This window comes from Barbatula barbatula (assembly GCF_947034865.1).
Source record: "Barbatula barbatula genome assembly, chromosome: 9".
NCBI classification, from domain to species: Eukaryota; Metazoa; Chordata; class Actinopteri; order Cypriniformes; family Nemacheilidae; genus Barbatula; species Barbatula barbatula.
In genome coordinates this window covers 7848504-7864263 of record NC_136772.1, presented here as the reverse complement: position 1 = coordinate 7864263, position 15760 = coordinate 7848504, and the positions used below count along the sequence as shown (strand labels likewise).

Here is a 15760-nt window from a genome sequence, read left to right as displayed (position 1 = left end):
AAATCTTTCTAAAATCTTTACATCAAACTTGAACAAAATAAAAAGTAGAATTGATTTATGAGACTTGATTTATAGTGTGTGTTGTGCATTTTGCCTAGCTTCAACGGCCAAAATTTATCTCATCACTTATTTATCTTATGACTCAGTAGGACGTAATTGGGCAATGCTACGGCAATGATCATGGAAACTCTATGGAAAGGATTAATAGGCTTTTTCACCTTTTTACCGGGTGCACATTTGCTCAAGTGCCTCCTTTCATTCAATTCATGACATGCAGCTGCAAGACCAAGGATATACCTGCCAAAGAAAGAGAGAGAGATGGTTTGACAGGTATTGTTGTGTGTGATTGGAGCATTCAGAACAACTTTAGGCTTAAATCATACAACAACACTGTAACCAAAGAGCCTCTTACACTTCGCACAACACACACACACACATACTTTACACACAACACTGTTCTCTCCCACACAAACTAAACTTTTGAAGAACAGCTCAACACTTAGAGACACTCTTTGGCCCTGACCCCCAGAGGCCAAGTTCTAACCAGATGGAGAGCCGTCCACCTCAACCATTGATGACCGTAAACTTTGACCTGAAACAGGCTGACCACTCACGCTGGCCGTCTGACACACTGGCTCTGGAGGATAAACACATAGCCACATTAAAACACACATTTGGTTCTACACTCCTGTTTGTTATGGACAGGGAGAAACATTCACCAGTAAAGGTCTTTAAAAAATTAGCAAAACGTCCCCTACAATCTCTCTTCCACTGTAGCATTGTATGAGCTTTGTAGCAAAAACACAAAGCCTTAAAGTTTTATTGACATGTATTTCGATAAAACTAAGATAAACACCACAGTGGTTTAAAATAAAAAACATACTTCCTGTTTGTAAAGGTAAACCGAAAAGCTAAAAGTGTACGAATACATCTGCATGTGGGCTTGAGTATTTGACGTGGACTAATGTGACAGCAGAAAGGTGGCACAGGCACACCAGCACACAAAAGATGAGAGGCACCACACTGGGTGACCTGCTCTGCTCTTATTCAGTCACAGAGAAAAGTGTGATTGGCTATTCTATACCTCACTGAAAGAAGAAAGATGCTGGCACGTGCACCACAACATACAAAATTTCATTAATCAACATTAAAGCTACAAATATAAAGTTGAAGACAAAGTACAACAACGTTATTTATACATTATATGTAAATATCTTTTTGCTGAAGACATTTAAATTGAAAATGCTTTTAAACTGGTTTCTCTGTTTTATAGGGTATTCAAGCTGATCTCACAGGAAATCGTAACTATTTTACAAGGTAGCTAATTTGTCTGGATTTGTATGATGTGAATTGTACAAAAAATATATTATTCGAAAAATCAATACGGAAGCCCCTCCCTTAACCCCGCCCCTGAACCTAATGTTCACTGGCACGAAAGTAAATCGTTCTAAAACATACAAATAAGAATGCATTCTTATAAGACCATTGACCTCTAAACCAGTCATACGGGTAATATTTTGTAATGCAGAATAAATTAGCTTTCCACTGATGTGTGGTTTGTTACATAAAACAACATTAGGTTAAGATACTTTTATGAAAATCTGGAATGTGAGGGTGAGAAAAATCTAAATATTAAGAAATTGTCTACATTTTTAAAGAAATTTAATGTAAGTCGTTACAGGCCGTTGCTAAGAAGAAACAGGTTCGTTTTGAAGCTTACCACTGTATGACGTTGTGGTGAACCCGAAAGTTGGTAATCGCCAACGGGTGGGTAGCAGATAGCAAAGTTTAGGTGTGTTTCTGGCCATTTTATTTGCGATTATGCTGCATCCCTCACAAAAATTAAATTATAACGTTTAACCGAGCATTTAAAACGTGTTATGTTTTCAGTGCCAATACACACCTCTTAGGTTAGTTGTATTCGATTAAATTTTATTTATATATTGCATTGCTTCAAAGCAGCTTTACAGGATTTATAATAAAATGTAAGTACCTTATCACTATTTTTAAACTTTTGCAACCTTGATGATATAATATATACAACACAAAACACATGCCTTAAAAATTAAGTAAAATCATTTGAATGTTATATTTTAAACTTTGACTAGTGATGATAAAATGTTGAAATTGCTAACCTAAATTGACTTAAGGTAACATAACATGTTGATATTTCATATTGATCGCACCATTTTTTGGGTCAGTCCATCACATAGTCCGCTATTAGACAAAAATCAGTTATTAGACAAAAAAACTGAAATTTACAAAAAAGAAAATCTTGCTGCCTGGCCGTTGCTAACAACCCCTACAATCGTATACTCACACCATTGAGAAACATATGGCAGAAAAAGGCAATGGAAAGAAAGATGGTTGGGGCGTTTCCGTGGGAACGATAGGGCCTATCTGAAAAGGTGGCCGGGGAAATAAGGGGGAGAAAGTCATATCCATACAGCACACACATTCAATTCTCCCACTAAATACTAAGCCTGGACAATCCAACATATGCTAATCAAGACAACAACACAGCATTTACCCATCAAAATTAACATCTTAGTCCCTCTCTCCCCCAAACTCATTCTTCCTGCCCTTTATTTTTCTTTTCCCCTCACCCCTTGTTAATTAACGTATGTCTTTTTCTTTGATAAAGAGTCACAAATTAATGTAATATTGCATCCCCCATTTTAAAGCCTGGCATTCCCATTTCTCCCCCATCCTGTTGGATTGGGCCACCTTGTGCACGTATTGGTACCGGGTTTTGAAGTACAACACTTATCAGTGGCATGCATATGGAAATTCTGTCTCAATTTTAGACGCTAATTCTGTCCCTCTATTTTTTGCTTTAAAGGCCCCTTGCTGTGTGCCCCCCACTATAACTACTAGGGGATGCTGAGACCTCATGCTGGGTGCAACAAGACGATCTACTATTGAGGGAATGGGGAGGAATGGACAGGGGTCAGTGCAGGGGTACCCTAACAAACAGGACACGCTTCCCTGGTCAAACACCAGCCCGCCCCTATTCGGAAGCAGGAACGCTCCAGCCCAACTAACACAGACCACCTGTCATATCTATAGAGCGGGCAGCATGGACATTGGACAGCTATGATTGTGATTTAAAATGTGACATGAAACAAGTCAAATTATTCAAAATGATAGATTTCAAGATGATTTTAAGAGGCTATTAAATAAAATTGGACAAAATATTTCTACGTATTTCGAGCTAAAATAAAAAAAATTCTCGCACTTCCTCCTAAGCAAAAACAAATCATACCAAGCATATCTGAGCAAATTCCAAAAGAAAAAAACATTGGCCATATGATGTGCATGATTAACTAATAAAATATCTTAAACAACATTGAAATAAAACTGAAAGTTACTATACACAACAATTTGGGAAATAAATTTTTTTGAACAAAAGAACAAAATAAAAAAAGGTGTAAATGGTATGGAACTGGAGTAAATGATGTCATGAGAAAAATCCCTTACCTTGCATTGTATACAACCTACTACGACCTCACTGTAGTATAAAAGACTCTCAAGAGCATAAGCCAATCAGAATAAGAATAAAGGGAACAGGGCGAAACAGCCTTTCACACAGAACCTAATCCACAGCCTGCTATCAAACAGGCCTCTTCTGCAAGTATGAGACGTTGACAAAATTCTCTGGTGCATGTGTGTGAAAGCAAAGGTGTTTGTGAGAGAAAACGAAATGGCAAGTGTGGGTGTGTGTGATAGAGTGTGTGACTGGCATGCTCTTGACCTGAGGCTGTATGCTGCTAATCCTCTGATCAGGATGCCAGGGGGACACCGGGGCCTCAGGCCGGCCCCTGATAGACTGCCCCACCTACAATAATACACCAAGACCCGGTCCATTTACATCCCACAGGGTGTCTCACGCTTATACACACATATTTGACCAGGTGGAACTCGGACACTGACACAATGATAGGTGGAGAGAAATGAAAGTTAAAGGGAGTCAAAGTTGAATTACTCTAAGAAATTGGAAAGAAAAAAGTATGATGATTTCTTTACATACTTTTTACATATAATTTTTAACTTAAAAAAAACTTTAAACAGTTTTTAATATAAAATATGTAATATAAAATATTGTGCACTGGAATTGAAACAAACCAGTTAAACTCACAGATTGCATTGTAACCACATTAAACGGCTAAACTAAACCCACATTGAAAGTCCAAAAAACACATCATATACCGATCAGCAGCACCATCCTGATCTAGGTTCTTTTTTCTTTCAGCAGAACTTACTAAAGACTATTAAAGATCTGGTTGCCAGTTTCAAGAAAGCACAGAGTGTGTTTGTATGAGTAGAATGGTGGGGGTTGTCGCCTCAGACTGGCGGGCAAATATCCCTTATTTGTCTGTTTAAGAGTGGCTGTAGGCCCCAAATCCCCACGTTTTGTAGGAACAAATTGGCAGAACCAGGGGTCTTGTTTGCCCAGCCTCCTTGGATGGGTAGGGTGATGAAAGGTGGGAGGAAGATCTGGAAAATCTCCATCAAAGAGCTCCATTCCAGGGAATGGAAGAAATAGGTGCCAAGGTCTGAGAAGTGGCCTTCATCAGAAAGTGTGACGTCTAAAGTAACCAGCAGAGACGCATCTGCCTGTCCTGACCCTAAAGTGAGATAAAAGAGATAACCAGTGCAGATGTCCGTGCTTTCAGACTACAAAACAAGCGACAAGGAAGATACCTTTATAAAATGAATAAACTGAAAACATGCAGAATGAATAAAGGTCTGAAATTTTGAGTGAAATTTAACAGCTGGATCAACTGTGCATTGTATATAACCATCATTATTCCATAAGTGCCTGAAACCAGGGGATTCAAGTTCCCCTCTGCCAAAAATCGACAGTGCTTGCATAACAAGGCAAAATAAAAACATTTTAGATTTAAGCTTATCATTTTATAATCTAATAGCAGCTGAAATTTTCTAGTGAAGACGTGTCAAGTCGCCGCGTCCTTATTTATCCAGCTCTATCATCTCAGCATTTGTCAGGTCTGGAAATAATGAGACAAGACTGGCTGAGAGTAGAGTACTGTTCTGCACTCTTTGATGCAACAAATACATTGGTTGTTATTGGAAGTGTTCCTGGTTCCGGTTGATCTAACTAATGCAGACTAAATCTTCGGAATATTTAAATTATGATAGTGTAGTGTATGCAAGATTATAAAGATGCGTCTTTATTCTAGCTTTAAACTAACAGAGTGTGTCTGCCTCCCGGACAGTGCAGGGAAGACTGTTCCAAAGTTTAGGCGCTAAATAAGAAAAGGATTTGCTACCTGCACTTGATTTTGAAATTCTATGTATTACCAACTGACCGGACGCCTGAGAGCGTAGTGCACGAGAAGGACTGTAATACAAGAGAAGTTCACTCAAGTAGTTTACGAGCTAAACCATGTAGGGCTTTATAGGCAATAAGCAAGATTTTAAAGGTAATGCAATGCTTAATATGTAACCAGTGCAAGGTTGACAGACCTGGGCTAATATGATCATACTTTTTTGTAGGTGTTTGAACTCGAGCTGCATTTTGGACCAGTTGGAGTGTTTTTAATAAGCCTGCACAATAAGCAACCACCTAATACTGTATTACAGTAATCTAATCTTGATGTCATAAATGCATGAATTAATTTATCTGCATCTGATGGTGGCAGCATATGATGTAGTTTAGATATATTTTTAAGATGGAAAAGCGCATTTTACAGGTGTTGGTAACATGGTTCTCAAATGACAGTACTATTGAATAAAACGGCAAGATTCTTTGCTGAAGATGAGGGTTTTATGGAACATCCGTCAATAGTCAATAGCAGTATTCTTGGTTGTTATATATGGTGGTTTTTGGTCCAATGAGTAACACTTCTGTTTCTGACAGCAGGCACAATTTTGTAAGCTCAAAATTTACTTGTCTTAAAGGGACACTTTAAGACTTACAATCTGTTTTTGCACACCACTTATAAACTAATACCTCAATAAGATGAGGGTGGGTGCTCAGGAAATGAGTCCGTGTGGTATACCACAGGTCTCTTTGAGGTCCGTGTAGCCTTGCATGAAGCCATATGATGATCGTGCTTGTAACCAGTCATGTGACTAATCCTGTTAGTCCAAAACCCACTCATTTTTCTTTCACCGTTTCTCCTGCTCTTATGGAAAACACCCATTTATTTATCTCTATGCCCTTATTTCCCGAACAGAGATAATCTGGGTAGTTACTAACTTTGATTAATCTGATCAGTGTTTAAATATGCTGAATATTACATTTAAGCATGTAGAATCTATTCCAAAGAATATAACGTCATGTGACAATCAATTACAGATCACTTTACATACGTAAATAATACAGAAACAATACAAACACTCAATATTTGCTTTATTGAGCATATTAAATTTCAACACTGTCTATCCTACAACACAAAGAATAAAATGATCAGCTATTAATTTGTGCATTGCATTAAGTTGGTAAACTAAATTCTATTTCAGTTTTTTTAAATGGTTGAAAACTTAAATTAAATATGTTCAGAATTTTTTATAAGGATTTCAAAAATAAGAATTATGGAGCTACATTTGTTCACATTTTCCATTTCAAAATAGTTAATACGTTATATTCTTATTTTATGTACAATAATACTGTTTCATCCTTCATTAGATAGTTGGTGGAATCAAGCCTTCATCATAAAAACACAGAGAGCCCTCTACTGGACGTTCTCAAAAATACTATTAGCACTGTCAGTTCAATTAGTAATGTTTGATGCTCTTGTCTGATAAAGATCCCATATACTTCAGGACCAGCTGTTCTATGCAGTTTCACTTTCCAGTGAGCTTGAGAACATCTCTAACCATAGCGCCAATCCCATCAAAGATCAAATGCAGTTTAGTTTCACACATGAATGCAGGTGTGGTCACCACCTTATTCTTCTGGTCCACATGGGCTTCGTGATGGACAAATGTTAAGGGTAATTCAGCCATATGGAAAACAAAAAAAGCTGAAAACAAGAGATCTACTCTGTACAGTAAGGATATGGTGACTTCTTTAACCGTATGCTTGGCGCCCAGTGCAGTGATTGCTTGAGTAGTTGCAGCATATGGCCACTTCCCACCTTCCTCCTCCTCATGGCCCACTGTCACATCCACACCCGGGAAAACCTTTGCAGCCAGCACCGGAGATATACAGCACAACCTGGGGACAACAGGACAAGATATGAAATTGTCTTCATAGTACTGAAAATACAATACACGTTATCTTAGGATGTGCAGACATGTAGTACATACAAACAAACCCTTCATAATCGGACGGACAGGTTACTTACCCAATTGGCTTTCCAGCTCTATGGAAATCTTTTAAAACACGCTCCACATCCTTATTTATCTTACAATCCTTTCCATCAACCGCAAAAGTTGACCTGATAATGGCAAAGACATGGAATATAAAGTATCGGAGTATTTCTTTAATAATTTGTAATAAATTTATGCATAAAAAAAAGAACTCAACTCACAGATTTTTAGCTGCCCCAAAACCACCAGGAAAGATGACTGCATCATATTTACCAGCATTCAGTTTAGTCAATTCTGTGATGTTTCCCCTGGCGATACGTGCCGACTCTGACAAAACATTCCTAATACATCAAAAGATTAAAAACTGAAAACTTAAACAAGAAAATATATTGTTAATGACTTTTTATTTTCAGAGTAAACATGAGATGTTATGTAGATATATTGGACAGTCATGACTTCAAAAGGCGCCTTACCTTGACTCTTTCTCAACAGGCTGACCTTTGCTGTGATCTATCACATCCATCTGAAACACATCAGGTGCAAACATCTGAACCTCTGCACCTCCTCGACTAAGATGCACAAGGATTCTACAAACAAAACAACAAAAAATTGAATTCACATCAGTGTCCTTGAAATAGCCTTGAAAAAGATATCACTTTTAAATATTGTATAATTAGAGTACGGTAAGAGAAAGTTAAAAACAAGCAAAACCAGGACATTTGAATGATGATTCTCTCAATGGTCAATTTTACAGAAACATTATACAAAAAACCAACTCACGCCGATGCCTCGTGGATTTCAGTGCCATCATAAACACCACATCCAGACAATACCTAATGACAGCAGAATGACAACACGTTGGTATGCAGCTTTTTGTGGGTAAAAGCATAAATATATTAAAACAGATTGGAATTGTCTATGCATATATCAGTAGGCCTACTATAATAATAGTAGCACTATGCAAATGTCATTTTGTTGGTGTTCAAATCTCTGGGACCACATTAGTTTAGTTTTAACTTCCCATTTTCTGCAGTTTTACTCTACTTCTTGACTACTTTAAACCAAGGACAGTGGAATGACCTGAACGCCTTAGCCACTTTAGATGCACATAGATCTAAAGCAGAGTTAAATTGGTGCAAGTAGTCTGACATGCAGCTTTAAAACAGCCACGCGCAGCAACCATTTCGTATGCGTTTAAATACTTACTATAGCGACTTTGGCACCTGTGCAATTTGAAGTTGCGTGAAATTGAGCGCATAGCGCAAACTTAACGTGCGCAGATCGGAGCAGAGACCGTGCAGCAAACATGCTGCTGAGAGAGGACGGACAACAACCGATTTCTTCTCGGTAACGGCATACGAAGTACCATGGGCATATACCGCCACCTACCGTTTACTGTGCAATCTAGCAACATTTAAACTAACCCAAGAGGAACACGAGATGAATAGTATTCTTATAAAAAAAACGATGCATTGGTGAATTTTGACATTTCTGTAAAGTTAAAATGGTCAGCATTTTACTTTATTTATTATTGCATTCCATAGATGCAAAATATCTGGGATTCATTTATTTAAAAAAATAAACACTGCTTTACAGCTGACTGGATCTGACGTTCCCCTTAGGTCTAGGGCTTCTTTAATTTTATTTGACCCCAAACACTAAACTTGTTAATGTAGGTTTATGATATTAACCTTTTCACTTTAAAAATCTTTATTTAAATATAAAATCTGTCAAATACAATGTTTTTTATTTGGAAAAACTTATTACAGTTTTTTGGTTTATAATTCATGGTATTTAGGTTTAAGTTATACACCTTTTTGGTATTTACATAAATGTAAAACTAATGCGACTTTATACAAATTTTCACTGTAGCTACCCGATATATTTTACACCATTTATAGACAGTAATGAGCTGTAAATAGATAAGGTGAAATTAATAATAACAACTGGTTGTGTAATAATAATAATAATCATGTGTAACAACAAGTAAATTGTTTATTTATTTTCAAGATAAGTTCAAGATAAGATGGTATACAGACCAAAAACATATGATGGCCTTCTTAAAAAAAACGTCTCAACAGAACAGCTGCATGGAATTAACCATTATAAATCCATTAATGTGACTTTAAAATCTTGCAAATGAACTAAACATTGGCCATGGTGGTACGCAGCATGAAATGTAAAAGATATGAATTAAAAAGAACATAAAAAAACATATAATAATAGCCAAGACTCTAGACTTCTGCAAATGGATATTAAAAAACAGTGCTCAAACTTCAGAGCAAACAAACTTGGACAGAAGTTGGCCAGCATTCTTCAGGCGCTCCAAACGCTCTTTCAGCTCTTTCCTTTTACGAGCAACCTTAGCATCTTCTTTGAGGAGATCTTCTGCATCGCATCTTCTAAAAATGTCATACATTGCATGCTGGAGTTGAGATATGTACTGATCCAGCATGTGGTACTGAACTATCAGCGGCACCTGATTAGCCAGACGATGAGAGGTGATCTAGTGGCAAATACATACAAAAGACATTTAAAATCATTCTAAACTTGAAATGCACAACTGTAGATTGCACAATGTCACATTCCACTATTCTAACTTTGATCACACTTTTATTATAAAGGTGACCTGTATAATTTTTTATATATATTTTTTTAATCCCAAATTAATTTGTGTTTGGGCTGACAAAATGACTAAGCACAATTAATTGCATGCAGAAAAAAAATGTTGTTCACATAATATATATGTGCACTGCCCATAGTCATTTTGTATTTATAACCACAAACACCTGGGTATATTTAGGAAATATGTTCATGTATTTATTTAAATTACCTATAATTAAAACTAAATTTTATCCATTTTTATATTTTTTCTTAAATTAATGCATGCATGTGATTAGAAATACAGAATTATTGTGCAAAGTTCACAGACAATTATTAACACAAACTTTTATTCTGGATACTATTTTTCGTGATGAATGTTTGATAGCCCCAGAGGGAATATAATTAATTGTCAAAGGAAAATTTACATTTATTCATTTGGCAAATATACTTCCCTGAAATAATGTAAATAAATAGTTTAAACAGTTATGTAAACTATACTCATTGATTAAGCTAATGAGTGTATAAAACATGTTTGAATGTTTGCATGAATGTTACAAATGATTACCGTTAAATAGGCATTGAGATGCATCGACATGTCTCGTACATCGCAATTTTGCAATACGCCTTTTTGGTTATGTATTGTAGCACCATGCTGGTAAGTGTAAAGAGAGTCTTGACAGTAGACGGTCTTCTCCATCTTAAACTGAGACTGGACTTTCTCCTCTGCTTTCAGAAATTCTTCTTTCAAAAAAACTTCAATTGGATATCCTGCTTCCCTTAAAAGTTGAGGAAACCCCTCAAAGTGTCGGTTAACAATAGTGTTCACGCGAGAGTGAACAATATCTGTAAAAAATGGGGGCCAGGAAGACAATCATGACAAACAATTACTAGGAAAATATCAGCCATTCATTTTTCTCCATCATTTATTGGGGGGCTGGTAACTATATATGTATATAAGTACAAAACACTGTCAGAACTATGGTAAAGCTGCTCCCCACCTCTGACATCTTTCAGGAGCTTTAAAGCAGGTTCCTCTAGCTCATCAAAATGTTTCCTGACAAGGCTTTCAAATGTTGTGTAGTTTACAACTCCAGGAAGCTCCTTTCCTCTGTGAGCTCTTATGTCATCTACCCCTAGAGCCGCTGGACACAGAGTTATGAAGGACACCCTTTGAAAGCTTCCAATGTCACACATGTGGCAACATACAGTAATTCACAATCGCAGGAAACAAATTACAAATGTTTACTAATAGGTTTAAAATGCTAAACCACATAGAATTTGACCAACTAACACTGTTTCTGTTAATGGTAAATGGCAAAATTATTAGCAGAAGAATTTTTTTATCCATAGAAAATACAAATTTAACAAAATATCTTGACACAGATTCTCATGGGCAATGCTAACTCTCTTATATTATCCCAAACTCACTCTTAGCAGTTTTGACATCCAGGAGACATTTCCATTTATCGCATTCCTCCCTGAATTTTGCGTAGACCCTCTTGCCTGAGATTTGTAGGTCCTCATCTGCTCTTTTCACTTTTTCAAGTACATCATTGTACTGGTGAATTTTCTAAAGAACACAGGTCATCAAATTAATAGATTAATGAAAAAGACACCAACAAACACTGAAGGGGTGTAATATGTAAGGGATAATCCCCCGCTAGCTGTGCATAAATAAAGGATATTAATACACATTAATGAAAATCCTTCAATGCACAGCCTACTGTAGATTATCCATTTTATACCATGGTCGTTTACAAAGTTAAAATTGAGCAAGTTAAAGCTGTTAATGATGTTTGCAATGGAATTTTTGATCCAACGAGTAAAAATTTCAATTTTAAAGGTGCTTGTGTCATTTTAGCGGCATCTAGCGGTGAAATTACAAATTGCAACCAACTGTACACTCCAACCTCACCCTTTTAAAGCACTAGAGAGGCTGAGAGAGGATTAAGATGTTTTTTAACAAATTTGAGCTTCTTTCTCAAATGAGATAACGTATTTACGAATCATAGTCATGTATACTGTATTATATTGGATTTTTTTCAATATATCCTCAAAAACACTACAAGCTGGCCTTTTAAATAATGGTGATCAAACAGTAACTACCTGTGCATTAAACGGTTTAAATGCACAACTTTGAGCCAATCGGAACCAAGTATTCAAACCAGACCATATAAATACAATAATTTGAAACATATTTCACCATAATCAGAAAATTGTTCTTTTCTTGTCGATCAAGAGGAACTCCATCTCCCAGCAATTTGAGATCCTCAGTGGTCTTAGCTAGTTTCATCTCAAGTTCTTCCTGTAACTGTGGCAGTAAGTTCTAAAGGTAAAGAAATGACATTGTAATAAATTTAGAAATCTAGAATTGTTGTATCACAAAAACGTTTACTACAACACATGCTCAGTTTTTGTCAATGCTTTTATCTCATTCAATTATGCATACGTACGGTAATGTGTATAACCAATTCATCCGTGAGTTTTTCTGCCAGAAGGGGTATTGTAGCTTTACCGTCCTCCAGAAGAGGCCTAAAGCAAAAAATTAAACTCAATAGTGACAAGGACTTCATTAGGAACATAGCCGCATAAAATTAGAGCCACCCATGGTTTGCAAGGCAAAAATAAAACGCATTCTGAAATGTAAAACTTGCTTTAATAAAATGTAGATTTTTTTCAAAAAGGACAATGGCATTATTACATATTAATAATTTACATAGAGTTTGGCTATTTTGTTATTTATTTGTGCTACAATATGGTTGTAATGTAGAAAGAAAGCAAAACACATGTCTTGCCTAAAATGAGCACTTTCATCAAAAAACGTTCTTTCTTTTTCCAAGGCTTCTGCCAGAGTAAGCTTGTCATTGATATCTTGCTGGCCCCGGCACTTAACAATCATGTAGCCCTTCTTTAGCTTTATCAGAAGATTGTTAACTGTATCGACCACGGTCTTCTCCATACCTTTGTCCACCAAATCTGGTTTAGTCAGAATACCTGCAAGAATTAAGATTTTATGTTTTAAAATATTTCACAAAGCAATTCACAGTCTTTATTCACAGTCTGTGAAAATTTAATTCACTTGTTCAATCAGTAGATTTATTGAAACATACAGTACATACCCAGTGTCCTGTGCCCATCTGGATCCACATTTGACGCCATATTTAATGCTTCAGTGTTGGCAATATCAATGTTTGCTGGCACAACCACCAAGCTGATGGTCTCTTGTTTTTTGATAAACTTTTCAATTAGATCTTTAATCTGTTAAAGAAAATCTCCATTACCACAGTACTGACAAGGTACCTTTCATATTTTCTCATGGATGAGAACTTTTATCTTGAGTTTGAAGCATTATTTAATTGACCATGTACAGTATAAATACCATTCAAATGATTTCTTATCATTTGCAATGAAAAAAGTAAAAACAGTGTTTTAACCTGGCTGGTTGGCAATTAAGCTAGATCACTCAAAACGTATAAATCACTTATAAATACCGTAGATCTATCAAATCTCACCTGTTTCTCAATGTCCTTTGGTTGGTTGCCAGTGGCAACCCTAGCAATGCCTGGCAGGTCAATAAGAGTTAGATCAGGAACATCACTGGACTTGATCTCTAAAGTGATCATCTCATGACTGATTCCTTCATGTCCAGCCAATGCAATCTGAGCTACATACACAGTAGATAATGTTATGCTGATATCACCAATGCCCCACAGATAACAAAACAAATTTTACACAATTTAAGACTAACATAAAATATCTTCTGTGCAATACACACCTTCTAAGATAGCATTCTCAACTTCTGCTGGACTTTCTAGTTTCATGTGTTGGTCCTTAAATGACAACGATCCAAGCCAGGTGTCTTGCTCTTTAACTTTCTTCAGATTGAGGACAAGGGGACATCGAGTGACTATACCTGTGTTCATAGATGGTTAGTTTTCTATTTGTAATTGACCTATTCTTTTATGGAGAGAACTAATGTGCATACAGTTATGGTTTCTAAAGCAGTGTATAGAACTGTGTTTGCATTTATTAACCTGTTCCTCTGGGCAATGCCACCCCAGAGAGCGCCTCCAATACAGAACTCTTTCCTGAGCTCTGATCACCTATAACAGCAATAGCTGGCAGGTTCAAGTCTTTCTCAACACCAAGTGCTCTGAGACTGTCAACAAGGTCAATACAGGGACGCACTTTTTCTTCATACTGTTGGTCCAGATCATTACTCATATTTCCCCGCTTTGAAGATCCTTGTGAAGACATGTTCGAACTATTCTGATTCTGTAAAATATGACAAAAAAGGTAGTCTACGCAAAGGTAGTCTACGCATAATATTAATTATTAAAAAAGGAGGTAAAATGATTTAAGGCAACATATTAATGGTGCATTTTCACTACTCTGCTCAGTGTTACTGCCAACACAAAAATGCAGTTGTGGCCAAAAATGCATTTCCACTGCGACCAACCTGTAATGGTCTCTGCTCTCTGATCATAATTATTGCTTGTTAAAATTAAATTAGATTAAATAAAAATTCTTTCTAAGAAATGCATTGAGAGCTCTGTAATTAAAAATGAATGGAAGTCAATGGAGATATAAGACTAGTAATAACTGAATTCTAGAGCTCTCTTATTGTAATTCTTACTTGTAAGAAAATATTCTAGAGCTCTCTAATCGTAATTGTTAATAGTAAAAATTAAGTGATACAGCTCTGTTATTATAATTCAATTTTTACTAGTAACAATTACAGAGCTCTTTAAATCTTACTAGTAAAAATGCAATTACGACGAGTAATGCTGGGGACAATATAAAATAATTCGGCTTGCCATACTTGACTTCACTTTTACTTTCAGTGAATTCATGGTACAGCATGCTTTTTACCCACCCTGTGTGTGACACGTGATTTCAAAGTAATATTCACAGTTCCTCTCAACAGTGAATCGATACCCGCTACTCCGCTCTCCACCGCCCAAAACCACCTTCGCTTTGGGGAGTGTCAGTCAATTTACAGTATATGCAAATGCTGATCGACTTTCGGGAACGGTTGATGTTAAGGAGTGGATCAAGAGTTGATGCATTCATATATTTCTCTATTATTCTATTTCAAGTTTATTTCTAGATACATTTCTATTTTTACTGAATTCCTTTCTAAATGTGAAATCAAAATGTATCACTTAAAAGTCAAGGGTTAAGCTTCCTTTACAGTATATTTTGTTTTAAGAGATGTACAACTCTTACAAATTTGATATACGAGTTTTCACAAACCATTCTCGGAATCATTTGGATTTACCCAAGCATTCCATAAAATAAACTTAAAAATGTAGTCAGCCAAAAGCACATGAACGTCGTAACAATATTAACAATTAAACAATGATCCTTAAACATTTCTAGGAAAATGGATAAAACGTGAAAAGACTGAATACTCACTGCAGCCACCGATAGCCTAGATACAGCGCGAGTCGTTTTCAAACTCATGGGTTTTGGTTTCCTTTTAAATAAGAATGTATGACATCCCCCAATTTCATATTTGTCAACGCCCTCGCATTTGATCTGTTCCTGTCATTCCTACCGGAAAACCGTAAACGCGACAGAGAAACTACAGCCTAGAGTTAAATATTTAGACAAAAAAGGTAGTCTACGCAAACGTAGTCTACGCATAATATTAATTTAAAAGGAGGTAAAATGATTTAAGGCAACATATTAATGGTGCATTTTCACTACTCTGCTCAGTGTTACTGCCAACACAAAAATGCAGTTTTGGCCAAAAATGCATTTCCACTGCGACCAACCTGTAATGGTCTCTGCTCTCTGATCATAATTATTGCTTGTTAAAATTTAATTAGATTAAATAAAAATTCTTTCTAAGAAATGCATTGAGAGCTCT

At 36.3% G+C, this 15760-nt stretch overlaps 2 protein-coding genes across 3 annotated transcripts; both read right to left on the bottom strand.

Moving 5' to 3' along the window:
* Window positions 1-6311: 6311 nt before the first annotated feature.
* On the bottom strand, window positions 6312-8707 carry LOC306898665 (glutamine amidotransferase-like class 1 domain-containing protein 3, mitochondrial). Of its 2 annotated transcripts, XM_079464342.1 has the most exons (7): window positions 8488-8707; window positions 8062-8114; window positions 7755-7868; window positions 7503-7622; window positions 7317-7409; window positions 7030-7186; window positions 6312-6942 (listed from the first exon to the last, which is right to left on the bottom strand). In XM_079464342.1, exons 1-7 carry the CDS (start codon window positions 8587-8589, stop codon window positions 6814-6816), a joined length of 768 nt encoding a protein of 255 aa, XP_079320468.1. In that variant the 5' UTR covers window positions 8590-8707; the 3' UTR covers window positions 6312-6813. The 2 variants fall into 2 exon arrangements, with proteins under 2 accessions (XP_079320468.1, XP_079320467.1); XM_079464341.1 differs by having other exon boundaries at window positions 6363-7186; window positions 8488-8624.
* A 544-nt stretch (window positions 8708-9251) lies between these two features.
* On the bottom strand, window positions 9252-15358 carry LOC306898426 (interferon-induced GTP-binding protein Mx-like). The gene is made up of 12 exons (XM_079463890.1): window positions 15304-15358; window positions 13920-14201; window positions 13661-13798; window positions 13398-13549; window positions 13005-13143; window positions 12681-12879; window positions 12339-12417; window positions 12089-12211; window positions 11314-11455; window positions 10884-11027; window positions 10451-10728; window positions 9252-9787 (listed from the first exon to the last, which is right to left on the bottom strand). The coding sequence occupies exons 2-12, from the start codon at window positions 14140-14142 to the stop codon at window positions 9551-9553; spliced, it is 1854 nt and encodes a 617-aa protein (XP_079320016.1). The 5' UTR covers window positions 14143-14201; window positions 15304-15358; the 3' UTR covers window positions 9252-9550.
* Window positions 15359-15760: the final 402 nt, after the last annotated feature.

Coding starts and splice junctions, on each gene's coding strand:
- LOC306898665 (XM_079464341.1), bottom strand. CDS start 8,589: ATGTTTGCTGCACGGTCTCTGCTCCGATCTGCGCACGTTAAGTTTGCG. Junction 8,115..8,487: donor CAGGTGCCAAAGTCGCTATA/GTAAGTATTTAA, acceptor TGCTGTCATTAG/GTATTGTCTGGATGTGGTGT. Junction 7,869..8,061: donor GAAATCCACGAGGCATCGGC/GTGAGTTGGTTT, acceptor TTTTGTTTGTAG/AATCCTTGTGCATCTTAGTC.
- LOC306898426 (XM_079463890.1), bottom strand. CDS start 14,142: ATGTCTTCACAAGGATCTTCAAAGCGGGGAAATATGAGTAATGATCTG. Junction 13,550..13,660: donor TGAGAATGCTATCTTAGAAG/GTGTGTATTGCA, acceptor CTGTGTATGTAG/CTCAGATTGCATTGGCTGGA. Junction 11,456..12,088: donor AGAACAATTTTCTGATTATG/GTGAAATATGTT, acceptor TGTGTTCTTTAG/AAAATTCACCAGTACAATGA.